This window comes from Coenobita brevimanus, chromosome 61, assembly GCF_032717465.1.
Source record: "Coenobita brevimanus isolate Jiangsu-jjx chromosome 61, ASM3271746v2, whole genome shotgun sequence".
Taxonomy (NCBI): Eukaryota; Metazoa; Arthropoda; class Malacostraca; order Decapoda; family Coenobitidae; genus Coenobita; species Coenobita brevimanus.
In genome coordinates, this window is record NC_137014.1 from 34233171 (window position 1) to 34261137 (window position 27967).

General features: G+C 42.4%; 1 protein-coding gene across 1 annotated transcript in view; it reads right to left on the bottom strand.

The window, feature by feature from the left end:
• Positions 1-24534, bottom strand: part of meigo (Solute carrier family 35 member B1 homolog meigo) — an 89080-nt gene extending 64546 nt beyond the window's left edge. The window contains exons 1-4 of the mRNA XM_080275314.1: positions 24382-24534; positions 21294-21391; positions 17681-17811; positions 9481-9589 (exon numbers count right to left, since the gene is read on the bottom strand). Coding sequence (XP_080131440.1) covers positions 9481-9589; positions 17681-17811; positions 21294-21391; positions 24382-24485 — 442 coding nt within the window. The 5' untranslated portion in view covers positions 24486-24534. The remainder of the gene's footprint in view (positions 1-9480; positions 9590-17680; positions 17812-21293; positions 21392-24381) is intronic.
• Positions 24535-27967: the final 3433 nt, after the last annotated feature.

Below are 27967 nucleotides of genomic sequence, written 5' to 3' on the forward strand. Positions count from 1 at the left end.
TGCGCTCCCAGCATGGACCACTGTTGCATCTTGGCTGCACCTGTACCACTTGTAGCACGTTGTGATTCATACCTGTTGGTCTCATCACATATGTGCTGCATGACTTCGTCATCGAGGAAGGCCAAAAGGAAGTCCACACACTCAGTATCCTCGTCAAGAGTGAAGGCAGGCTGTATTCCTGAGGAACTCTCGTCAAAATGGAGATGTTCAGGCACAAAATCGGACCCTTCCGTCCACGCGAAGGCGTCCAGGATTCCCTGTCGTGGCAGTGTAGGGTGGGTGACGGTGGAGGGTGGCTGTGAGGCAGATTTATCTGGTTCAAGGTCACTCGCACTGACCCTGGGTTGCTGTACAGCACTAGCAGCCCTTACTCTACTGGCAACTCTACTTTTACAGGTCAGGGATTTACCTCTTCCTCTACGGCCTGCCTTCACTGTTGATGCTGGTGGTGACTCCGACTATGAAGACTCCGGAGATAATTCAGCAGAAGAAGAGGAAGAAATGAGTGAAGTGGGGCTTGGGGATCGGGACTCATGGCGGGCTGGGTCACGCGGGGCCATTGTTCCGGGGCTAACCCGCCGCCTTTTCATTCCCTTCCCAAATTCCTTCCTTTGCTGCACTAACAGCTCCTTCCCCTTGGAGCTAGGGATAACTTGGGACACTGAAGCACTCGTACTAGTAGTTTCTGGCACGATTTCCTCACCCGGCTCATCACACGAATCCCCCAAAGGGTCATAGTCACTATCCATCATTATCATTGATAATTCGGCTAGTTCACATTCCATTGCAGAGTCACTTAGTCCTTTCCTGCTTCCCCCACGAGTTTTTCTGAGTGTAGAGGTCACAGGGCCCTTTGCAATGGGCACAGAAGCAGCAGAAATGGCAGGGCGCGAGTGCGACATGCTTTGACCACAGAGGAGGAAAAGGAACCAAATGTCGCGGCTTATCTGAGAAGGCAAGGGTTGACAGTGACAATGGGACTGACAGCTGCTAACTTACATGCCAAGAAATTATTGGTAGAAAATCTCGGCAATACATAAAGAAATAGGTAGTTCCAGATGAATGTAAATGTCACTTAGGCTTCTCTCTTCCTTTCTGATATATATTTTTATTACAGAAATAGATTACAAGGCATAATTCAAAGGGGAAATTACCATGGGAATTTAGCGAATGAATGCATGTGAGGTGTTGTCAGGTGATAATTAGCCTATTCCTGGTGTATACCACTATCATTTACCTTATTTTTTTTTGGTATATATTATTTTGTATAAGTATAGGGCATATGGCTTATTTCAATGGATGAAATGTGTGGAAAAATCCGGGGGAGATCTGATTAGCGCAGCGCGGCAGGGTAGGCGATAGGAAAGGGTAAAGGAGGTGAGGTAGGGAGGGGTGAAAGGGTACTGGAGGGGAGGTAGGGAGGGGAGTCAAGAACGGGGGAAAATGGCTAAATTGTCAATAATGGATGGGAGTACAGATGAGATTAGGAGTGCGGACTATTGGTGGACAGTGGCAGTACATGCTATAAAATGATTAGTAAGAAATCTCGAAAATACAGAAAAAAGTAGGTAGTTCCAAGTGAATGTAAATGTCACTTTGGCCTCTCCCTTCCTTTCTTATATAAATTTTTTTTACGAGAATAGATTATACGGCATATTTCAAAGGGGAAATTTCCGTGGGAAATTAGTGAACGAGTGCACGTGAGGTGTTGTCAGGTGATAATTAGCCAAATCAAGGTGTATAACACTATCACTTACCTTATTTCTTTTTGGTATACATTATTTTGTATAAGAATAGGGCATAGGGCTTATTTCAATGAATGGAATCAGTAGATAATTCCGGGGGAAATTTGCTTTAGCGCAGCGCGGCGTGGGAGGTGAGAGGACAGGGTAATGGAGGGGAGGTAGGGAGGGGAGTCAGGAACAGGGAAAAATGGCTAAATTGTCAACAATGGATGGGAGTACAGATGAGATTTGGAGTGCTGACTGGTGTTGGACATTGGCAGTAATGACAGATGATACAAGCCACCACTTGTAAGTGCGGGATAATTCAAAATAACACAGAATCACAAAAGTGACGCCCCGCGGTATGATCCATTGCGCCCGAGCGTCACAAAAGTGACGCCCCGCGGTTAAGGGGTTAAGGTGAATGTTGCTTATGTTGTCAGGTCCACAGGCAGATGAGTGCTTGAGGTTGTTAATGATGTGCTTCGTCTGGTTGTAAGTGAAAGGTGCGTAGTCTGGGTCTGTGGGGAACTGTCTCTTACGTCTGATGATACGTCGGTCTTCTGGATGGGGGGTTAGATGGCTGCCTTGAGAAAAGTGATTGATGAAAGTGTTTGCTTGTTGTTTGTTTGAGGGTATGGTGTCTGTTGTTGTGATGGCAGCATGCGATTGTATGGTGTTGCTGTTGGAAAGTGTGATGCTGTTTAGTGTTTTGTAGAGTTTGCTGATGTGTGTTTTGTGGTCAAATGTTTAGAGGTAATTTTTCCAGTTTAGTATTTGCTGTTCTGATATTTTACTGTTTATCTGAGTGTTGAGTTCCTGTATTTGTTGTATGGTGTCTTGTGTATGGGGTGTTGGGCAGTGTTGCAGTGTGTCCCACTGTCTGATGAGGCCTTGAATTTCTGGTGTGAAGTTGGGGTTGTGTTTCTTTCTGTTGCCTCTCGGGATGTGTCTTTTGTCTGCGTTTTGTATGATTGTATTGAAAGTGTGCACAGCGGTGTTGATATCTGTGATGGGTGTACTGTTTAGTGTTTCAAAATGTTGTTCTAATTTCAGTTACATAGGCCTCCCAGTTGGCTCTCTTATAATTAGTGTATGTGTGTTTGTGGCCAGCTGGGGTGATTCTGGTTTTGGCAGTGATGATGATTGGGAGGTGATCAGAACCTAGGGTTTTGACCACTCTCCATGATGTAGTGGGAGCGAGGTTTGGGGAGCAGAAGGTGATGTCTGGAGATGATGGGAGGAAGAGGGCTTGGTGTGGGATATGGGTATGTTGGTCTAGACTGTTTAGTATGAAAAGATGATCTGTCTGGGATTGTAGTACCAGCCCTCTGTCTGTGTCAGGGTTGTTGACATGCCAGGCCGACGACGTGGCGTTGAAATCACCACCCAGGATGATGTTGGGTATGTTAGTGATGTGGTGCATCTGTGGAGAGTAACTGTGTGGTACTGTGGGGGACGATGGGGGGAGAATGTATGTGTTAGCGATTGTTATATGTGATTTGTTACCAGTGCGTATTTTAATTGACTGTATTTCTTTGAAGATTGTATGGGTAAGGAGGGTGTTGGTATAAGAAACGAGAATGGGGTGCGACTTGCAAGCTTTTGTTTTGCAAATGACCTTATCATTGGTGGAACTATCTTTGAGCACAGAAAATTACATAAGACTACTTGGATTTCACCATGTGGTAAATATTGTAACCAGATCGACCACATTGCAATTAGCAGAAGGCATAGAAGTTATTTGCAAGATGTTTGCATAAGGAGGGGGGCAGATATAGGTAGTGATCATCAACTTGTTGTGTCAAAGATTAAAATAAAACTTAAGAGAAACGTTAATGGTAATTGTACAGGAGGTAATAATTATGATTTTGATGAGCTGAGAAGTGATGAGAGCACGAGGGAAAAGTTTCGGTGCGAATGTAGAAACAGGTTTCTAGTCCTGCTGACTTTCATGGAATCTGAAGACAATGATATTAATCAAATGTGGAGAGAGGTACAAGAGGTTTTGCATGAGAGTGCTAAGGTTACTATTAAGAAAACGGGAAAAGCGAGAAGGAAAAAGTGGATGTCAGATGAAACATGGAATTTAATTCAGAAAAGGAAAGAGGCTAAGTTAAGAAGTGAAGAACAACATGTTGATGGCCAGGTAGTTGAAGTACTTAGAGCAAAGTACTGGAGTTTACATTCTGAAGTAAAAAGACTCGTTAGACGTGATAAGAGGAGACTATATGATGAAAAGGTGACAGAGACAGAAATTAAATTAAGTAAAAATGACGGTCAGAGCACAAGAGTAGCGTATCAGGCCATAAAGGAGTTAACTGAGACTGAAAGGAGAAGGAAGGAAATACCTGTCCGAGATAGAAATGGTAATTTGATGACTAAAGATTTGGATATAAAAGGAAGGTGGAAAGAGCATTTTGAATCTGTTCTAAATAGACCAATCCCAGCTGAAGAGGACATTTTGCCAGCCGAGAGAGATTTGCAGATAGAAACAGGGGATATAACTTTGGAAGAGGTAGCAAAATCTATAAAGGAGTTAAAGAATTTTAAGGCTCCAGGTGAGGATGGAATATTCCCTGAAATGCTTAAGGTGGAAAATGATGAGTTGATGAATGCGTTTTTGAAACTTTTTAATGTGGCTTGGGATAATGGTGGAATTCCAGAAGAGTGGAAAAATGGAGTGATTATAAAAATACCAAAAAAGGGAGATTTAAGTGTGTGTGGCAATTGGAGGGGGATAACTTTGACACCTGTAGTTGCAAAAGTCTTTTCCAAAATCTTGTTGAACAGAATAGAGCCAGTAATTGATAAAATTTTAAGAGAAGAACAAGCGGGATTTAGAAAGGGTTGAGGTTGTAATGATCAGATTTTTATTGTAAGGCATCTAATGCAACAAGCTAATGAGATGAAAATGCCACTTAACATGTGTTTTGTGGATTTTGAAAAGGCGTTTGATAGTGTTTCACGTGGAGCTATGTTGAAAATTATGAGATTCTATGGTATACCAGAAAAGTTTGTAAATATTATTAGAAGCCTGCATGAAGGTACTTTTTGTAAGGTAATGGTGGGTGGTTCTTTGAGTGATCCATTTCAAGTTAGGTCAGGAGTGATTCAAGGAGGAGTTCTTTCGCCATTGTTGTTTGTTTTGGTTATGGATTATGTTATGAAAAAGGTTGTAAGGAGAACAGGTGCAGGAATTAACTGGACAGAAAATAAGAAGCTGATGGATTTGGACTATGCTGATGATATTGTACTGATTTGCAGAAGTATTTACGAGAAGCAGAGGGTGCTCAATTGTCTGGTGGAGGAAGGAGAAAAAGTGGGATTGGTAATAAATTGTGGAAAGACTGAAATTATTAATATGAATGTGGAGAACCAAATCCATTGTGTAATTGGGAATAATGTGGTGAAGAATGTAGAAAACTTTAAATATCTGGGAACGATTGTATCATCTAATGGATCATTAAACAATGAAATTGAGGAGAGGATTAGACAGGCTTGGCGAGCTGTTGGAATGTTGAAATCTGTTTGGAATAATAATATGCTTTTGGTACATACTAAAGTGAAAATTTACAAGTCCATGGTTAGACCAATTTTAATTTACGGGCATGAGTCATGGTACAGTACAATTGCAACAGATCAGAATGTATTAGGATTTGAGAATAAAATACTGAGAAGGATTCTTGGGGTAAAGTGGCAAGACAGAGTTACAAATGAAAGAGTAAGGGATATTACAAGAGTGGAACCAGTTAATGAATATGTGAGACTGTCTCGCTGGAAGTGGCTGGGGCACATATACAGAAAAGAAGGTTGTTTAATACAGGATGTGCCAGAGTGGATTGCTAGAGGAAGAAGAGGTAGAGGCAGGCCGAGGGAAACCTGGTTGAGGACAATGAAAAAAGAAGCAGGAGAGGAGTGTTGGTGGGACCTGAAGGAGATGGCAAGAGACAAATATTGGTGGAGAGAGTTCATTGAGGCCCTATGCATCCCGTTGGGTGCCACAGGAAATGACTGATTGATTGATTGATTGATTGTATTTCTGTTGTGGTGTCATGTGGGGGAAGAAGTGACTTTGTGTGCGCACTGGTATCTGCAAAGTTGATGGATTTGTGTACCAGGGTGATGAGTCCACAGCCACCGCCGTCGGCCCGGTCTTGTCGAATGGTGGTGAAGTTATGAAATGTCAGTGTTTTCTGTGCTCTGTGTAGTTTTGTTTCTTGTAAGATGGCAGTGTGTATGTTCTGTTGTTTGGTGAATTGTGTGGGTTCATGTATTTTGGTGTTTATGCCATCTTTGTTTAACTGAAGGATGTTTATGTTGTGTGTGCGATGTGTGTCGGCTGCTGCAGCATGAGGGGGAGGTGGTGTGGGTGGAGGGGAAGGGGTAGGAGGAGGTTGTGATGGAGGTAAGGGTTGAGGTGGATTAGGATGGGTTGGAATGGGAGGAGTTGGGAGACTGGATGGTGTGGGAAGGGTCAGTGGGTTTGGCTGTGGAGGTGTGAAGTAGGAGTAGGATTGGAAGGGGGGTTGCTGTTGACTCTCTTGAGTGTGTGGAGGAATTTTGCTGTTTCGGGAGACATATTATGTGCTGGAGGTGGGACTGGAAATAGTTTTGTGGCTTGGGTAAGGAGCAGTTGGAGGAAGTTCTGGGGACTGCTGCCTCTCCTAACACTGAAAGGATTCTCCCTCCGTGGTAAGGAGTCACTGTATGCAGCATGTGTTAGGAGTATAACACTTAAGGGTAGTGAGACCTGGGTAATAAAGGAAGAGGATATTCATAGGTTCAAATATACAGAAATGATACCGTAATGATTAGATGAATGTGTACTGCATCTCTAAATCAGAGGCCTGGGAGGTTAGGACTGCAATTGATGAGTTGAGAGGTAAGACAGGACCTCAGTGTATTAACTGTTGTGATGAAGAGGGGTGGATTAAATTGTTCTGGCATGCTGAGAGGATGGAAGATAACAAATGGGTGCAGAAGGTGAAAGGTGTGAAAACCAAGGGTAGCTCGAACCATCAAGTGACCAAGGCCGAATCATGCATGCATGCTGGGGCCTCTATAAACAAAATAAAATGAAATAAAGTACCACAAACAGAATTTTGCAGATGTCACTGAAATAGTATAGCAAAGCATGCTTCTCAAACAGCAGCTCACATCTCCTTCAGTTCATAACTCAAAAGTTCATAAGGAGAAGAGCAACTTCAGTTGAACTACACAGTACTTGAATGCAGTTACTGTACATTGTTAATGGGAAGATACAACTGTTTCTACCAAACCTGAACCCTCTTAAGGTGTACACAGAGATGGGACACATGCATACTGTATATGAAAGGTATTTATGGCAAGGTGAGGGTGAGAGAGGGAGGGGATGTTAAGGGAGTGGTAAGGGGAGGGGAGTGAAGGAAACAACAGAACCTTCACAATAAACATTTCCATATGTGGGCATAATTCTCCCATCTGAACATTTAACATCATATAATCACTGGTCGGAGGGGAGTGAAGTAAACACTAGAGCCTTCGCAATAAACAACATTTCCATGTGCGAGCATAATTCTCCCATCTGAACATTTAACATCGTATAATCACAAGTGTTCCTTCATTAAATCTATCAACAGCCAGATGACTTAACTCCACAGGGAGCTGCCACAAACAAATAACCTCCACACTGCTCTGTCCTCCACTGTCTGGCTGCCATACCTTTTATCTCACACCTCTCTCAGATGGTGGTGATTATCATCCCCTCATCTGATGTTGTGCTGCCTACTTCGTCCTAAGGTGACTCTATGCTGAGTGACAAGCCTAATGGTTTCTTGTAACCCAAGAAACCACTTGCAAGGCTAAGTGGTAACCATATAACAGGGTGATGTTGACCTTATTAGGATGCCTCTGTTTACTAGGTGGAGAGATACAAATCATGCAGCATCCATTCAGGTACCAAACTTCCACATTCTTCTCTTTACCTTGCCAGAGCGAGGTGCTGACCGTTGCAAGGAACATAAGTTCACTGCACATGACAACCCTCCAGGGCAACTGCTTACCTGTATTTGGTGGGTTTACTCGTCCAGACAAAGCAGTGCTATCTTCTACTACTACTACTACTACTGCTACTCTCTCATTCTTATTCTCTACCCCATCCCTCCATTTCATACTCGGCCTCCCTCGTTCCTTTTTTCCTTCTATCTTATTCACATACACTCCTCTAAGTTTCAACTTTATTCTCATGAACTTAACTCCAGTCCGGTGATTTTTTTCCTTCTTTTTACTCCTATTATTTCCAAGCAATTTCACTAAAGTTAGGGGACACCTCCTGTAGTGAAAATGTCAAAGAAAGCTAAATCTAATCTCCATAGTTAGAAAAGTCTATCCTAAACTATTTAAAATCATCTGGAGTTAGTAAGAGAGAAGAAAACAATATGTCATAACTTGAGAGGCTCAACGCCCTAAGGTCACTTGCCCATACAACATTCAGCCACAACAAGAAACCACCACCACAGCATACAAACAATATATATGTTCAGTGATGAACTAAGCAAGCCCTGCTTGGGCTTCTAACTTCACTGAAACACACTACAACACCCTACAGACCATACAGAACAAGGCCCTAAAAATAATCACAGGCTGCACAGCTACTACACCTACACACCACCTACATCAATAAACCAAAGTCCCCAAAGTCAAGGATCACCTAGACATGAAAGGCACACAAATTCTTGTCACAGACTCTCCAAACCCACACCATCCAATATACTACATGGCAACACATCCACACACACAAAGGAACATCAAAACAACACCCAGCTCACTATATCATACACCAGTACTGTCATCTCTCCCCTTTTGCCCGCCTCAAACCAGCTTCCAAAGTATATCCATGCACAAATCACTCGTTGCTCCATTCAGTCACTCAACGACAACACACAGCTGCATGCACAGCCTCTTGATATGGATCCTTCTGAATCCTACCTCCCTCTTGAGGACAGGGTCCAGCTGGCAAGGCTGAGATGTGGGCATCATCCAGCCCTCTTGAGTTATCAGAAGGGGCTGGATGACTCCGTCGCTGATGCCTGTCTAGACTGCAACACAGCACCCCATACTATTAAGCACATTATGGAAGACTGCACTGCACAAAATCACCTGTGCCAACAATACAACATACACTCCTTGAGAGCTCTGTGGGAAACCCCAGTCTCGGCCGTGGCCTTCCTTAGGGACTCAGGGTTATTAAGCCAGACTGGCTAGGGAACAACTACCACCACTACTTTAAAGGCTTTATAGCACCATTTCCTTTCAAACTTATTTTGCTTATTACAAATCATTATTCTCTGGTATGTTTATATATCTTTTTTGTATTAACAATATGCATACTGTACCATACAGGAACATACTACCATACCAAGCATACAAATAAAATGGTACTGAAGGACACCAGAACCCCCTTGATTGACAAGAATATGGGACCTATGGTGCACTTGTTCTAACCTCACAAAAATCCTAACTCCTTTCAGCTCAGCTAATAGCCACGTGCTGTAAAAAAGGAGGGTCCACTTAATCAGTAAGCAATTTCATTCCTGCATCATAACTGTAACTCAACGAAATCCACACAAAAATGAATCAACATTCAGACTGAGGAAGTAGCTCAGTTCCATCAGGTAAAAACAAAACAGCTGTAGTTGGTCTGTCACTTTTCACTCACCTCATAAAATCTATCTATCAGGTTTCTGAGAAATACATATAAAAAGGCCTGACTCACCTATAACAATGAGGATGATGAAGACATACTTCCGCCAGGTGTATGACTTGCGGCCCAAGATGACCCCCAATACCATCACTGGGATGGGTTTACATGACTTGCCAACCACCTGACAAAACAGTTTATCTTCAGTCAGTAGGGGTTATTATCAAAGGCTGAAATGAATCAGTTACAGACTACTTATCCTCAGTTTTGCCATTCACTAAAGCCTTGCCTAAAAATATTGTTCAACATTCATTTTAAATGTTCAATAACTTTTTCTTTCAAATGCCTGAACAAGTTTCTGGCACTAGCTAAACTTAAATACTCAAAAGGCCCCCTCTCTGCTAAGTGGATAGCTCAGTACACGGCAAAAGGTTGCGACCCATTAAATCAATGCTCTGCAATCACAAGTTTAAACTAAATACAAACAATGAGACAGAAACTGCAAGTGTAATGTCAGCTGAAGAGTCACACTATTGTGACCATGAAATAGAATACGAAAATCCACACTGGCAGACAATAAAGATGTATTTCCAAACAGTCTGGAAATACAGTACTGTACATCATTTTCATTTGCCAGAATGGCTTTTTGTATCCTAGGTGTAACGTCCATGGATTTCGTAAGACAGTGTGCATCAACACACCATCACGAGGACAAGAGGACATGACTATAAACTGGGCAAGAGTGGATGTTTAAATGATAAAAATGAATAAATACAAAAACTTAGCTTCCCTAATAAACAGTTACTGAATTTGAAACAGTTTGGAAGAGGAAGTGGTGCTGGCAAAGAACTTCTCTGTGTTCAAAAAACCATCATCCATCCATCATCCAATCCTATGTTGCCCCATAAGAAGCGTAGAAGCCCAGGGCTAGGCCAGTTGGTCCTGACATTTAAGATGAGAGTGACCAGCCGCACACATCCCTAAGTGGCAATAAGTGAGCAGTAAACCCCAACCACCCCTTGGATATAAACCTACACAGGCTCAATCCAACTGGAGAGCCTTCATTACCCACTAAACCACCAGACACCATAAGTTGGTTATATGGTTACCATCCAACGTAGTAAATGGTTTCTGGTGTACAGGAAATCATTTGGGTTGTCACTCAGTGCAGAATCACCCACAAGCAGAAGTGGAAAGAATGAAGGAAAGAATTATAGAAGAGGAAGGAGGGAAGAGAGGAATGGGCAGCCACCCAAAGCAGCACTACATCGAGTGAGTGGATAGTGAGAGCCCCCACCTACCACTACAAATTGGATAAATGAAGACATGGTGACATAAGCTTAGCTCAAATCTACACAACTAGGTAAACACAACCACAGGCAGTAGCGAGGCAGTGGCTCAGTTGGTAGAGAGGTGGACTGCAGTCTTAACGGGCCCAGGTTCAAATCTCCACTAAGGCAGGGAACAGTTAATGGATCTGAATTTCATAAAAGCAGACTTTACTGATGTACCAGGCGACCCACCGACATGTTGTAAAAATACCCCTGCTAATACCAATACACCAGTTCTGTATGAGACAGTCCTAGCATATATTCAACATGGACGGTGGGTGTTAGCACTAAAGTGGTGACATGTGGTAGTAGTAGTAGTTGTTCCCCAGGCAGTCTGGCCGAACAGCCCTGAGTCCCTAAGGAAGGTCATGGCCAAGACCGGGCTTTCCCACAGAGCTCTCAAGGAGTGTATGTTGTGATGCTGGCAGAGGTGATTGTGTGCAATGCAGTCTTCCATAATGTGCTTAATAGTATGGGGTGCTGCATTACATTTTGGACAAGCATCAGCAACAGAGTCATCCAGCCTCTTCTGGTAATTTAAGAGTGGTGACATGTAAAGGTGTTGAGGTGTATGGTATGTAGGAGGACTACTGGGCCTCGCGAGCAGGCTGTGAAGCCTATGCCCAGAGTTGAACACATAAAGAAAAATCTATCTATCTATCTATCTATTGCCAGACGCCTCAATCCCGTTTGGGGTGGCCACAAACAAATCGCCTCCAAGTCGCCCTGTCCCCCGCCATTTCACTGCCCTGCTCCCAACTCACACCCCACTCTCTCATATACCTCTCCACCCCATCCCTCCATCTCATCCTCGGCCTCCCCCTCCCTCTTCCCCCCTCCACCTCACTCACATACACTCTCTTCGTCAGTCTTTCACCCTCCATCCTCTCCACATGGCCAAACCACCTCAGTGTGTTCCTCATAACGCTTCCTATCACATCCACATCCACACCACAACGCTCCTTTATATCCTCATTTGTCAGCCTGTCTCTCCACGTGACTCCACAGGCTCCTCTTAAATAACTCATTTCCACTGCTCTCACTCTTGACTTGTGTCCTTCCAACAATGTCCAAACTTCACTTCCGTACGTTAGAGTTGGTATCACAATACTGTCATGTAGTAACTTTTTCACTTCCATGCTCACTTCCCTGTTTCTTATCACTGCTTTCAAGGAACCAGCAACCTTTCTTCCCTGCTGTACCCTTTCAAGCACTTCACCCTCCAAACCTCCATCCTTACTCATCACACTACCCAAATACTTAAACGTACTCACATTTTCCAATTCCTCACCATCCAACCTCGCTGTACATTCAATAACTTCACCTCTCTCAAAGACCATCACTTTACTCTTCCCTACATTCACCTTTAGGTTCCGTTTCTTACACACTCTCTCAAACTCATCCACCAAGCCTTGCAGCTCCCCTTCGTCTTCACTCAACAACACAGTATCATCTGCAAACAACAGTACAGGGAGTTTCCAAACACTATCCTCTCTCACCAGGGCCACTCCAACATCCACTACCCTACCTTGTACCTCTTTTATTACCCCATCCATGTACAGATTGAACAACCATGGAGACATGACACATCCCTGTTTCAAACCAACTTTCAAAGAGAAAAATTAACTTAGTTCACCATCCACACGCACTGCAGCCTTCGCACCATCGTACATACTCTTCACAGCATTCAACAACTTCCCATCTACTCCATATATTCTTAACACTTTCCACAATCCTTGTCTATCCACCCTGTCATATGCTTTCTCCAAATCCATGAAAGCCGCATACAACTTCTTTCCCTTCTCTAGAAACTTTTCCACTAAAGATCTAAGAATGAATATCTGATCTACACAACCTCTTCCCTTCCTAACGCCTCCCTGTTCTTCTCCAACTAATTTCTCTGTTCTTTCTCTAACTCTGTCTATAAGTATCCTACCATACACTTTTCCTATTATACTAAGAAGACAAATGCCCCTATGATTACCACACACTTCTTTTTCCCCTTTTCCTTTGTACAAGGGAATAATTATACCTGACTTCCAATCCTCCGGGACTCTACCTTCCTCCCAGGCCAATCTGCACATCTTCCACATCCATTCTACTACTATCTCTCCCCCATGCTTCAGCATTTCACCACATCAATTCCTGGGGCTTTCCCTGATTTAACTTTCTTCATTGCTTCCACAACTTCTATCCTACTGATTTCTTCCTGTCTTCTCACCTCCCTCCTTCTCCCAGCCATTCCCCAGCCACTTATACTCGCATTACTTCCATCCTCTACGTTCAACAGTTCCTTAAAGTGTTCTCTCCATCTGCTCACTTTTTCTCCCTTCTCCACTAGTAATCTACCATTTTTATCTTTCATTCCCCTGCTAACTTCACTTCCACCCTGTCTTACTCTTTTCACTTCTCTCCAGAACATTTTCTTACAGTCCCTCCACTTTACACTCAAATTCCTTCCAAATTCCTCATCCACTCTCTTCTTACTAATCTTTTCACCTCTCTCTTTCTTTCCACATATAACTCTCTCTTCCGACTCTCAACTTCTTCCACGCCCCTATTTCTCATCCATTCATTGTATGCTTTCTTCTTTTGTGCCACAGCCTGTTTCAGCTCTTCAGTCCACCACGCTCTTCCTTGCTCCCCCCTCCGTCTTCTCTTCCTTCCACACACCACATCACATGCTGCACATATTTCTTCTGCAAATATCTTACACACACCTTCCACGTCTCCCATCTGCTCCAATTCATATTTGCCCAATCGTTCCTCCACTTCTCTCTTATACTCTGCCTTTTTCTCATCCTCTTGTAACCTTTCCACTCTCCTTGCAACTACTCCTTCCTCTCGTCTTTCCCTTCTTCTATTCCTCCATCTTACTTGCATCCTAATTCTGGCCACCACCAAGTAGTGGTCAGAAAGTCCACTCCCCCAACCTCTATACACTCTTGCATCCTTTACACATCTTCGCATCCTTTCATCCACACACACATAATCAATCATTGCCTTCCTTTCATTCAGTTCACCACCCACCCTTCTCATCACTCGCCATGTATACCTGTGGATCATTTTATGCCTGACGAGGGTATTGGCTATCACCAACCCCCTCCCAGCACAAATGTCCACTAACGCACTCCCATTCTCATCTATCTCAGCAGGCACACCCCACTCACCAACTATTCCATCCACCTCCACATTACCAACTTTACCATTCATATCACCAATCAAAAACACTCTCTCATTCCTTCCAAACTTTTCCATGCACACTTCCACATTTGTCCAGAACTCTTCTCTCACTCTTCTAGCGCAATCTTGCGTTGGCGCATGCACAGACACAATCGCCCACATTTGTATTCCAACTTTCAACTTTACCCACACAATCCTTGACCCAACTGATCCATACTGTCTTATGCTCTTCTTCCATCTTTTACTCAAAACTATACATACTCCTTCCTTTGCCCTCTCATTCTCATCTACTCCTGCACATATACCCCATCCATACTCCCATTCTCTCACACTGTCTCCTCTCCATTTTGTTTCAGTTATTCCACATACATCCACTTTCGCACCCTCAAGCACCTGGACAATCTCTCTCTCTTTCACCTCATCATTCGCTCCTCTTACATTCCATGTACTCATTACCAAGTCCTTTGTCCGGTCCTGGGTCGTCATCGTTTGGTCAGTCCTTGTCCGAGGCTTCTTGTTTGTTTTTTTAGTTAGTGTAGTTGTTTTCCGGGGAGGGGCACTAACCCTCTGCCAACCCTTTTAGTCGCCTTTTACGACAAGCAGGGATACTGGGGGAGTATTCTTGAAAACCCCCTACCCCCAGAAAAATTAAATAAATAAATAAAAAATTAATAAAAGTAACATGTTCAATACCCTAATTATTTCTGAACAAATTTGTATGTTAAGGGCTTGTGGGACTGTGTGCATGTGGCAAATACTGGGATATGGCTTCAAATAATTATAGTTACTGTTGTTATTGTTGCGTTGCCCATGGAGTCACCCCAGTGGAACACTGAAATAACAGGGGAAACCAACTGCCCTCACTGGATCTTCAATGAGGAGATCTGAAGAGACTGGCACCCTGGCCAAGCACTCCCGGTGCGTGAGGTGCTCCACAACAGCAACAGCATTGGGACACCACACTCCACTGGGACAGGATAGTTGGGAAGGTCTAGTTCCCAGTAGATCCCCTGGTAGGTGGTGCCCCAACAACAAAGTGCCCCATCAGCAGCAGGTAATTACAGTAATCTCAATTGTTTGGCATATAGCAGCCAAAAAGCTGACAGAAGGTGATGTACTGATGAAAACTGAAGTAATACCCTTTTCAAACCCCCCAGAGATGATCAACATCTTTATACAACCATATAACTATTTAAACATAGGAAAACACCCTCGAATACTGTAATAAGCATGACAATGTCACTGTACTGTACTGCACTGTATAATGTACAGTACCACACACACACAGTACATCTGACACACACAGGTAGAGTTAGGCAGGGTGAGGCAGGTTAGCAAGGCAGGCAGAAACAGGATAGGCAGACCTAACCAAGTGAGAGAGAGAGAGAGAGAGAGAGAGAGAGTAAGGCATGAATGACAAATAAAACAGACGGTGTTAGGGAGAATAAACTCAGAAAGTCGCATGAGAATTTCTGGATACAGTAAATCCCATGAGGTTTGTGGTGGTTATTGCCAGCTGTCATGCAAACTTGGCTGCCACATCCTCAAGCTCCCCACACCATGACACCACTACTCCACTGTTGGCAGTACCACTTCAACAATGTCTGGTCTAAATCCTGGTGCTTGGGTCTGTCCATCATTTTCCACTAAAGACGTCGGGATGCGTGCCCATGTTCGGTCCCATACTGCAAGATTTGTTCTTGCGCCTTCTTGATGACCATGCACATAAGGGACACCAAAAAATTAAGCTGCCTGACTCACTGTCCATCCCTAGCCAGCTTCCCGATAATGCTCCTTTTCAAGAGACATGACATTCCTGAGGCGCTTGGTAGGAGTTGGTGCCATACTGACACATGCCAATAGAAGGCAAGACGCCAGCACGACATGTAGAAGGACAGGGATGACAAAAAATGCCACAAACTCCAGTGTAAGCACAGCTGCAATGTGGCATGACAATACTGCAGAGAGAGCATGGTGCAGCACCCTTGGGGGATGAGGGAGGACCGACACATTTTGGGATGAGATACACGAGGAAGAAAAGAGTGTGGAATCCATTGAGGAGGAGAGGTACATATACAGTAGGTGTATTTAATAATGAACATGAGAAGAAGGCAAAAGATAGGGAAATACAGGTCATCATCATCATCCAATCCTACATTGCCCCATGAGAAGCGTAGGAACCCGGGGCTAGGCAAGTTGATCCTGACATTTAAGATGAGAGTGACCAACCCAACTCATCCCTGAGTGGCATTATGTAAGTAATAAACCCTAACCATCCTTCGAATATAAACCTTCAACGGCTCAATCCGACTGGAGCACTGTAATTACCCACGAAACTACCAGGCGCCAAAATTTGGTTATGTGATTACCACCTAGCGCAGTAAATGGTTTCCTGGTGTACAGGAAACCATTTGGCTTGTCACTCTGTGTAGAGTCACCCAAAGGCAGAAGGAAGAGGAAAGAATGAAGGAAAGAAAGACAGGAAAGGATGTGTAAAGGTAACAAATTAAAAGGAAACCTGCCAAAATCAAAAGCAGCATTTTGGTTATGAGACTTGCAACAGAGTTTTGGATGCAAGAATCATGACACTGAATTTTTTCAGTGGCGGGACTCCTGGCACAGATTTCAATTTTGGGACTTCCCAAAGAATTTTAAAACTCAGCTCCATTTGTTGTGACGGACATTACTACCAAATACAGTAATGTGCTGAGAGATAATTGTGAGTTTACTGTAATGTGAAGTGGTTTCATAAGGTCACATATGAACGAGTTAACCCGCCCCGTCCTGGAGACGTGAATTCACGTCCTCACACGATGTGCACTCATATCCCGGAGACGTAAATTAACGCGGCAACATTGCAAGGTCCCTAATTTGCACAATTTTCAATTTAATTTGCACAATTTTCAATTTTCGCGAGTGATTTTTGGCACGTATACACGGGACACCTTCCTCTACAAGATGCCAGGCAGGGACAATGCCTTACCCAGCATGACCTCCTCCCCCCCCTGCATGCCCTTTTCTCAGCAATTCACCTGTTATCAATGACCTGGCCAGTAAAGCCATGTCATGCCACGGTACGAAATTCAGGGCCAGAGTGATTCCCCAATCGATGACAATGTGGTGGACAAACATTAGAGGAAGAAACAGTCAGAAATGATGATCAGGTAATGTGGCAAAAAAAGGTCAGGAATGGTGATGAGCTAGGGAGTGAAACAATGCTTATAATGCCTATATTACCGTTTGAAAACCAATATACTCTCGTACTACATATAAATTCGTACCAAATAAATAAATAAATACCATTTATGAGTGGTGTGGAATAGTTATCCTCCCACAGAACTCGTTTTCTTTGCAGCCAGCCTGATAGAAAACCCTGTAAGGTAAGGAGGTACTTCTACCTGGATCGAGTATTTTAAACCTCAGGTGAGCGATTTCTCTATGAATTTTCGATGTTTCTCACCAAAAGCGGATGTTTGAGCCCCCAAAAAAAGGTCCAAAAATGTCGGGACTGGGGCGTACCACTGCCCAGAAAACGTCAGGATGGGGGAGGGTTAAGCAAATACAGGCCATTAATATCTCATCCAGAAGTGACAGCACTGGCTCTGACTGCTTTTGGAAAGGAACCGTACATTTTCAACAAAAGCTCAGTATTATACAGCATTTTAGAAAAGTAAAAAAAAAGTGAAAACTGCTATAAACACATGTTGAAAATCACAAGTATGTACTACAATACAGCTACTATAAAAAATAAACTACCATACCTGTGTGGGATAGTTAACCCACTGTAGGGCCATGTTTGAAGAGACCATGGCCAAGAGGTACGTCAGAGCACAGCAGGCATAATAGCTGCGTCGTGTCGTGTCCTCTCCTTGTGTCAGCACTAACCGCCCCACTGCTCCAAAGTCAGGCAGGGGTGAGGAAGGGGACAGCAGAGCAGGGCAAGACAGGGGATGTTGCATTAGGACACAATGAGGCACAAATAAGCAGAGCACGTTAGACTACATGGATAAGGTATGATGTGAGTGTCATGGCAAGACAGTAATGGATACTAAATTGCATATCAAACAACAGATATGGTATAACGCATTTGCAAGTTAAGAAGATGGGAACAGAGAATTAGCGGATAAATATGAAAGCATAATTCAGTATAGTATTAAAAGGATGAAAGGAGAGGACAGCTTGAAAAAACAAGACAAATGGATTACAGCAAGTAATACAAGTTATATTTTATTTCATTCATTCATTCATTGCCAGACGCCATGTATCCCAGACGGGGTGGCCAAGGGCTTAGAGTTAATTGTTTTACAGGGAGGGGCACTAATCCTCCACCAACCCCACTTGACGTAGGGATGCCAACAGCATCTGGTGTTCCCAGGCGGTCACCCATCCAAGTACTAACCAGACCCAAAGTTGCTTACACTTACAAAATATACAGTATAACGAATATATGACAAAAAATAATAATAATAATAATAAAAAACAAATAATAATAATAATAATAATAATACCTGTCCACCTTAAAAAGCATGATACATGGATATAAAGCTGGTGGACAGTGGTACAGTAACAATAAATAACTGTCTGTTACATTTTGATGCCTGGAGTGATCAGAGTTGGCCTTATGTGATAACAGTTTGTGAGAAGAGAGTATCCCCACTTAAAGACCAACTATCATCTATCTTTATCAACTCTCTTCACTGTGAGATGGTATACCAGAGTAACATTATGAGGTCTGCTCTCTTAAATGAAACCACAATCCATCATTTCTTTCCTAATTGCTATTGGAAGTGGTGCTGTATCCTCACAAGAATTACTAGTGTCAAATATTCCTGTGCATTAAACTCAATCACCTGGATTACATAATCCTTTGCTGTTGCTGTTATTACTCAGTCCCAGTCATGCCTGGTCCAGCAGACCAGTCAACCTCAAGAACGTAACTGTTCCTACAGGGTCATCTCGTAGGTTCTCTACACCACTGATGTTCTGTCCGCATATTGGTGTGGCATGTGTTGTGCTTCACTAAGTGAGTTATGTTGTGTGGGGCTATTTTACAAGAGGGGCACGTGTTATCAGTGATTCCACCCAATTCAAATCTATGATGATAACTGTGGATGGCTGGGTGATGCCCTGATCTAAGCCTACCTAGGTGAAACAGGTCTGCTGTATTCAAGGATGCCTCTGATGGGTGGATGCCAGGAGGGGTCTTAAAGGTTGAACAGTGTTTGATCAAGGTGTTGCACTGCTCTAGGCATGAAATGGATATGAAAATGTTTCTTCATTATTAGTGTTGGAGTGTCTGGAGATGGGATGCTGGAATAGGCCTAGTGGTATTTGACCAGTGATTGTTTTATGTCTAATTATGTTGTGTGACTCCGTCATATGATGAAAGGTGTTTGTTAATGCCAGCTGCCATGTAGAATTGTGTGCCTCTTAATCAATGGAGGACCTTAGTTTCGAGTTGTAAGTGAACTGTGGAAAAGGTATTGGTGCAGCCAGTCAGGATACACAGCACAATACAGTATAGTCTATTAGGTGTTGGTGTGGGTGTTAATAGGATGGGAACCCATGCCAGGGTAGTATAGGACATCACTGATCAAACATACTGTTTGTACAGTAGGGAGAGTACCAGTATTTCCTCTTTTTTTTTTTTTTGCCCAAAATCTGTCCCAGTAATTTTCCTGAGTGCACTGAGTTTGAGGGTACACCACCCCTTTAATGTCTTGTACATGGTCCTTGAGAGAGAAATCAGTGTCACACGTTACTCCCAAGGATCTTAGTGTGGGGAAGGGAGATGGCATGGGTACATTGTTGCATGAGATGTTATGGGTGGCAAATCTGTGCATTTGACTACTGCTGGATTTGACTAGAGAGATCAGCATGTTTTCCTCAATCCATGCCTGAAGTGCACAAAGGCAGTCTTACTGCAGTGGACAGGTTGTGTATACAGTGGAATGTTATTATGGTAATGTCAACTGCACATGAGGCAATATTTATAGGCAGCTGGGGTACAGGAACGTCATGCATATATAGTATAGGTCGAAAGTATGGGTTACAAAGCAGAGCCATGTGGAACTCCCTTAGGGAAGTTCTGTCTTTGTGATGACTTGCCCTGAAGTGTAAAATGTGACTGTCTACCAAAGTACTGCAGTCAGCAAGCTAGCACTTGTTGCTGTTCTCTGTGCTTGTGGTGTAGTTTTAGTGATTATGTTTGTATCAGGGGACAACATCAAAGATTTACCTGTTTATTGTTGTAAGATACAAATTGCATGGGTCACATCGGGCTGATGTCTTCAACTGAAAGCTCATCTAAGCATTAAAGTGAATATAAATGTGTGTGGTACGGTATACTGTATAATTAAAATACCTCTCAGGATAGAAGTAAAATGAAGGCTACCCATGTGTCATTAAAGGCAACTAAATAAGGCAGAAGCACATGACTGGAAAACTGTCCTTTGGAAAAGGTATGTTGTAACCTTGTGCCTACTATTTACCAGTACTGTACTTTCTAACACTAGTTTACAGAAGACCCTCAACTTGCGTGGCTACTGTATTTAGGAATTTTGCTGTGTAAATCGCACCTCTGAAACCCATGTTATAAATTATGACTAACTGTTATGATGAAATCCCCAAATTTTCCCAATGTCTCCCCTTTGGACTTCTTGAAAAATGTTTACCCCTCCTGACCATAAACTAACATTCACTGCAGTACACATACCTCTAGGAACATCACTGGGCATAAAAAAGTGTTAAATTAATGGTAATCACTCACTAATCACTCACCAAGACAAAGGTCTGGATGATGCATGGGTGTCAGGGAAGGGGATATCTTCATATGACGATTTACCTACTTAGAGGTTAGTGGAAAAACAATTTCGGTAGCAGTGATGAAAAAATTAGCCGACAGAAGAAAAAGTACATTGTGAGTGGTGGCAATGAATTGAGAAAGACAATAGGCAGGCAGCAAGCAAAGTGTGTACATATGCATGTTTATGTGTGAGTGACCAGCTGATAGAGTGTAAACAGACCATTTCATGTCCCATAATTTTTGACATGTTGTTTTATGACCTGTTTTAACAAAAGTCTTGGCTGAAAGAAGGAAAAATATGTAGAGTGGTGGCAACGAGGCGACAGAGACAAGAGGCAGGCAGTGAGTGATTGTGTGGCATCTGATCAAGTGCAAACAGACCATTTCACATCCCAAAATTTTAGCCATGTTGAATTATGACCATGAGTCAGCAAAATTCTTCAAAAAGGCAATGTTTTGTTTATTCCAGGTGGGATGAATACAAGTCTATGTGGTCTGACAGTCTGCAACTGAGGAGCTACTGTATTAAAATTAAAATGTTGTCAAAAGTTATATAGTACAGTACTTACTTATCTTTGCATATATGGCATTAACAATGCACTGGAAGAATACAAGAGCCAAGGAGTACCTAAACTTTTCCTTCTCTTCTCCATAACGGGTGCGTGTTCTGAAATAAATCAGAGCAAAGTTATTGCCTACATAATGATAAGTCTTGACCAAATTCTGCGATAAACAGCCTACAAAACCAACAACAGTAAATACAGTAAAGTGCCATGTATTAGTGATTAATTATCTGTTCTTATATTTAGTCCACATAAAAAGTCAAATATGCACTGATTGTGTGAGGAAAGGCATTATCAATATCTCCTCTATTGCTTACTTTGGTAAGAGGAAGTTTTTAAAATTTGGATTTTCAGATCTGAGTTCGTACTGTAGCTACAAAAAAACTTGGCTGACCTTCAAAACCCCTTTATAAATAGAATGATTTAAAATACAGTGCAGGTCTGCTTAGAAAGTGAGAAAATGGCCAGGGTCCAGAGAACAGTTTGCAATGAGGGCTGTCTCCAATGAAAACTTCTTCCAACTCTGCAGATGATGTTTGTAGCTATTGTATATAAGTGATGTCACAGTTCTTTAAACTGTAAGGTGAAGTGCATATTTGTATGTCTTTCCAGTATTAGTGACTTCTTTTGGAAAAGCCTGCAGTTTGGAGAAACAAAAGACCACATTATTATTATTATTATTATTATTATTATCGTACTATTATTAAATGGATGCCATTATACTTGATTTTTTCCAGCTGACGATCCACTTTCGTGAATGTGGCACCTGCACACTCCTGCCGCGTGATTGGTTGGTTTCAATTTCATACCTGAAGTATCATATTTACAAAAAACAATTGTACCTTATATTCCAATTCTCATAAATGCCGTTTTGCATTGTCATTGTACTATACAAACAGACATGAAATGAGTATGTATCTATGCTTCACCCAAATGGACAATGAATTTGAGGAAGTTGAAACTGAATTGAAATATTTATTGTTGCAAATGGTAGAGTTGCTGCATCTCCCTATATTTTTTTTTTAAATAAACACATTTGGCTGGGTAAGTGCAAGTAAAAGGTATCTTAATACTGTACTTAGGCACTTGTTACTTTAGACAATAGTACCATTCCAAGTAAATTAGCAGTTTTGTCAGTGGTAAAGCGGTGGAAGTGGGGAGGTGAATGGAACAGTCGTTACAGAGGAGGGGGGGGGGCCACGAGAGATGGCCAGGTGGGAAATCAAGTTGTCTCAACTCCCAAGACTTTGTTATGGGTCACACTTACTCCACTGCTTCGATACCTTTCCCCATATTACCCGTAAGTATATATATTTATTTATTTATTAGAGATGCAACAACTTTGTATCTTTTACAACAGTAAATATTTCAATTCTGATTCAACTTCCTCAAATTCATTGTCCATTTGGGTGATGCATGGATACTGTACATACTCGTTTCATGTCTGTTTGTATAGTACAATGACAATGCAAAACAGCATTTATGAGAACTGGAATACCAGTATAAGGTACAACTATTTTTTGTGAATATGGTACTTCAGGTAGGAAACTGAAACCAACCAATCATGCGGCAGGAGTGCACAGATGCCACTTTCACGAAAGTGGATCATCAGCTGGAAAAAAAATCGAGTATAGTTATGATACCAACTCTACATGTGGTAGCATGATATGGTTGTTACCCACTTACCACAGATAAGCAGCTACTTCTGTGAGGCATATCCTCTGCTTATACCATACTGTAGTACAGTACCTACACCATGCAAGGGGCCAGCACCCCCTTGTGGTAGACAGCACCTCACCAGGGTTGAACCAGGGTCCTTCTCCATAGCAAGGTGCAGAGAAATATGAGGAGGCCTGACTCCTGGATGGACACCTAGGCTGCTTACGTCCACCCAAGGTATGCAGTGCCACAATATGTAGGCTCCTCAACCATATGGTAGCTAATAGGTCTATACTGCTGACTCAGTCTCGGAGGATAATATCAACATAAGCCATGACTGAAGTTCATGTATCTTGATGAGTTTTCTATTTACATATAATTATTTACTGTTACCAATTTTCTTCTTTGACATTTCCACTCCAAATGCCCCCTGGAGATTACTGACTCACAGAGACTATTAACTACAAGGAGTGATTACTGGGTTTAAGTTTACAAACCTACTCTCCAAAGATATTGATAAATTTTTGTTTCCAGTATTATTCTCCAATATACACATAAATGATTTTCCTTCTTGTGGCATTTCCTTCACAAACTGGTCTGAGATTAGTGATAAGCTTTGGGGATTCTAGGGGGAGTAAAGCCCCCACCTAGGTATTACTTGCAATAAGCGACAAAACTGAACAAATTACACATAAAACTATTGGGATAAACGACACTGAACAAATAATAAAAAGAGATGATTTGCAGATCTTTACTGATACTTGCCCAAGGAGGAAAGATTTACAGTAATTTGTGACAGAAGTGTCATGGAAGAAAAGTGTCAGCAATCGTGATAAAAACAGAAAATACTTCAAAATATTTGAACTGTGGTTGTGGCTTCTAAATATTTACCTATTTGGGCATATCATGACACTGGAGGGAAATAAAACAAAACAATATCTCCCCTAATAAACGGATATATCCAAATGCAATGATAAGAACATATCAACGTACCAGTTTAAGGTAGTATGAATTGCACTTAAGCATGTCTTTAGTCCGGCATGATGGTACAGAGGTGCAACACTGGGATAATATGTGACAACTGATCTGGACTAATTTTACCAGTAGTCAAAATTCCCTGCATTGTAAGTAGGATTATATTGACTGGAGGATTTCTGCTTACTTTATGAACTTACTCTGTTCATGCTTCATCCTACCGTTATTGTCCGTTTTGACGTCCGTTTCACTCACCATATATACTCAGATGACTACCGTAGTTAAAAACATAACATCCCACTGTTACGTTAAGTAATGAGACAAAATTAAATAACATTTAAGAGTAGCGAGAAGAAACAATATACCTTGCGCAACATTAACTTAATGTTTCACATATGTTAGTGTCACATCATCGAACTTGTCAGCATCCACATTTACCCCCTATAATCTTGCCACTTACATTGACTCTTGCAGCACACCGTAGTAGAAGTAGAGGAAAAATACCCCTCCAGCGTAAATAGGGAATTTGGCTTTCTGGAACAACGCCTGTAGTGAGCTGGACATGTTATTGTCTACGATTAACTAGCAACAACTCACAACCGCCCGCCCGTGCCCTCCACTAACCTCGATCATAAGCCCAGAACCCAAACGCATGTAAACAAATTCAATATAGATTCAGATTCCCATATACACCTCCTTTTAACCACCTAAACCGATTCGTAATGCTGTGAACTCCGTAGAACGTGCTCTTCTCTGATTTGTTAATCCTACATTGGCCCTGGCACTGATGATGGTTCCGCGGCAAGTTTCACTTTCAAAATAAAAATATCAAATAAATTCAAGTTAGATGTCAAGAAATTCCACTTTAATGTAAAAATATTTCCGAAAGGTAAATCGTAGCGAAATCATGCAGTACATGCTCGAAACACAAAATGATGACTATAACGTGTTGGTATATTCTAATGGATCAGGTGGCTCAAGGAATGTGTGGGTAAAGGTGTGGGTCAGATTGAAAGTTGGACTACAAATGTGGGCGATTGCGTGCGTGTATGCGCCAACGCAAGATCGTGCAAGCAGAGTGAGAGAGGAGTTTTGGACAAATGTGGAAGTGTGCATGGAAAAGTTTGAAAGAAATGAGAGAGTGTTTTTGACTGGTGATATGAATGGAAAGTAGGGAATGTGAAGGGGGATGGAGCAGTTAGTGAGTGGGGTGTGCCTGCTGAGATAGATGAGAATGGCAGTGCTTTAGTGGACATTTGTGCCGGGAGGGAGTTAGTGAATGATAGCCAATACCCTATGCAGGAACAAAATGATCCACAGGTATATATGGCGAGTGATGAGAAGGGTGGGTGGTGAACTGAATGAAAGGAAGGAATGAGTGATTATGTGAGTGTGGATGAAAGGATGCGAAGATGTGTAATGGATGCAAGGCCATATAGAGGTAGGGGGAGTGGAAGTGGTGGTTAGAATCATGAGCCAAGTAAAAAGAAACAGAAGGGAAGGTCGGGCGGAAGAATAAATTCAAGGAGAGTGGAAAGGTTACAAGAGGATGAGAAAAAGGTAGAATATAAGAAAGAAGAGGAGGAACGATTGGGAAAATATGACCTGGAGCAGATGAGGGACGTGGAAGGTGTGTGCAAGATATTCACAGAAGAAATATGTGCAGTATGTGAGGTGGTGTGTGGGGTGAAGAGGTGAGACAGTCTGTGGCACATAAGAAGAAAGCATATAATGAATGGATGAGAAATAGGAGCGTGGAAGTTGAGAGACGGAAGAGAGAGTTATATGTAGAAAGGAGGAGAGAGGTGAAAAGATTAGTGAGAGAGAGGAGGAGAGTGGATGAGGAATTTGGAAGGAATTTGAGTGTAAAGTGGAGGGACTGTAAGAAAATGTTCTGAAAAGAGGTAAAGAGAGTTAGACAGGGTGGCAATGAAGTTAGTAGGAGAGTAAAAGATAAAAATGATAGATTACTAGTTGAGAAGGGAGAAAAAGTGAGCAGATGGAGAGCACTTTAAGGAACTGTTGAACAGAGAATGAAAGTAATGCGTGTATAAGTGGCTGGAGAATGGCTGGGAGAAGAAGGGAGGTGAGATAACATAAAGAAATCAGTAGGATAGAAGCTGTGGTAGCAATGAAAAAAGTCAAAATGAGGAAGGCCCCAGGAATTGATGAAGTGTGTGATGAAATGCTGAAGCAAGGAGGAGAGATGGTGGTAGAATGGATGTGAAAGATGTGCACATTGGCCTGGGAGGAAGGTAGAGTCCCGGAGGATTGGAAGTCAGGTATAATTGTTCCCATGTACAAAGGGAAAGGGGAAAAAACAAGTGTGTGGTAATCATAGGGGCATTTGTCTTCTTAGTGTAATAGGAAAAGTGTATGGTAGGATACTTACTGACACAGTTAGGGAAATAACAGAGGAATTAGTTGGAGAAGAACAGGGAGGCTTTAGGAAGGAAAGAGGTTGTGTAGATCAGATATTCATTCTTTGATCTTTAGTGGAAAAGTTTCTAGAGAAGGGAAACAAGTTGTATGCTGCCTTAATGGATTTGGAGAGAACATATGACAGGGTGAATAGACAAGGATTATGGAAAGCATTAAGAATTGGAGTAGATGGGACGTTGTTGAATGCTGTGAAGAGTATGTATGAGGGTGCTAAGGCTGCAGTGCGTGTAGATAGTGAACTGAGTGAATTTTTCTATTTGAAAGTTGGACTGAAACAGGGATGTGTCATGTCTCTATGGTTGTTCAGTCTGTACATGGATGGGGTTATAAAAGAGATACAAGGTAGAGCAGTGAACGTTGGAGTGGCCCTAGTGAAAGAGGGCAGTGTTTGGAAACTAACTGTACTGTTGTTTGCAGATGATACTGTGTTGTCAAGTGAAGACGAGGGGGAGCTGCAAGGCTTGGTGGATAAGTTCGGGAGTGTGTGTAAGAAACGGAATCTAAAGGTGAATGTAGGGAAGAGTAAAGTGATGGTCTTCGTGAGAAGTGAAGTCAGGGAGCGTACAGTGAAGCTGGATGATGAGGAAATGAAAAATGTAAGTACGTTTAAGTACTTGGGAAGGATGGAGGTTTGGAGGGTGAGGTGCTTGAAAGGGTACAACAAGGAAGAAATGTTGCTGGTTCCTTGACAGCAGTAATAAGGAACAGGGAAGTAAGCATGAAAGTGAAAACGTTTCTACATGACAGTATTGTGATACCAACTCTAACGTATGGAAGTGAAGCTTGGGCCTTGCTGGAGGGACAGAAGTCAAGAATGAGAGCAGTGGAAATGAGTTATTTAAGAGGAGCCCGTGGAGTCACATGGAGAGACAGACTGACAAAATGAGGATGTAAAGGAGCATTGTGGTGTGGATGTGGATGTGATAGGAAGCGTTAGGAGAAACACACTGAGGTTGTTTGGCCATGTGGAGAGGATAGAGAGTGAGAAACTGACGAGGAGAGTGTGTGTGAGTGAGGTGGATGGGGAGAGAGGGAGGGGAAGGCCAGGGATGAGAAGGAGGGATGGAGTAGAGAGGTATATGAGAGAGGGGGGTGTGAGTTGGGGGCATGGCAGTGAATAACGGGGGATGGGGCGACGTGGAGGCGATTTGTTTGTAGCCACCCCGTATGGATTAAGGCCTCTGGCAAGATAGAAAGATATTATAAACAAAAATAGTTATAAAACTAGAAAATTTGCCCAAATAATGACTCAGTACCTAAACAAATCATTTGTTATGTTATGTGTTCTAGGGTCGACTTCTCATGCTTAGAACGCTAGCTACTGAGCTGGGGTTCTCTTTCGAGACCGGATCTAGAATAGACAACAAGAGGAACAGGGCATAAAAACTCTGGTCGATCAACCTTACACGTACTGTATAACCTTATTCATACAGTGTATTTTGGGTCCAACTCCTTGAACTCAGATACGGGCACGGACTTGGGTTCTTTTGTTCAGGACCGGGGTAGAGCATGGAAACAAGGGATATGGCTCAAACACAGGCTAGCCAGTCTTACGCGTATATTACCTTACAAACAATACAGTGGACTTTACACAATTAGTACAT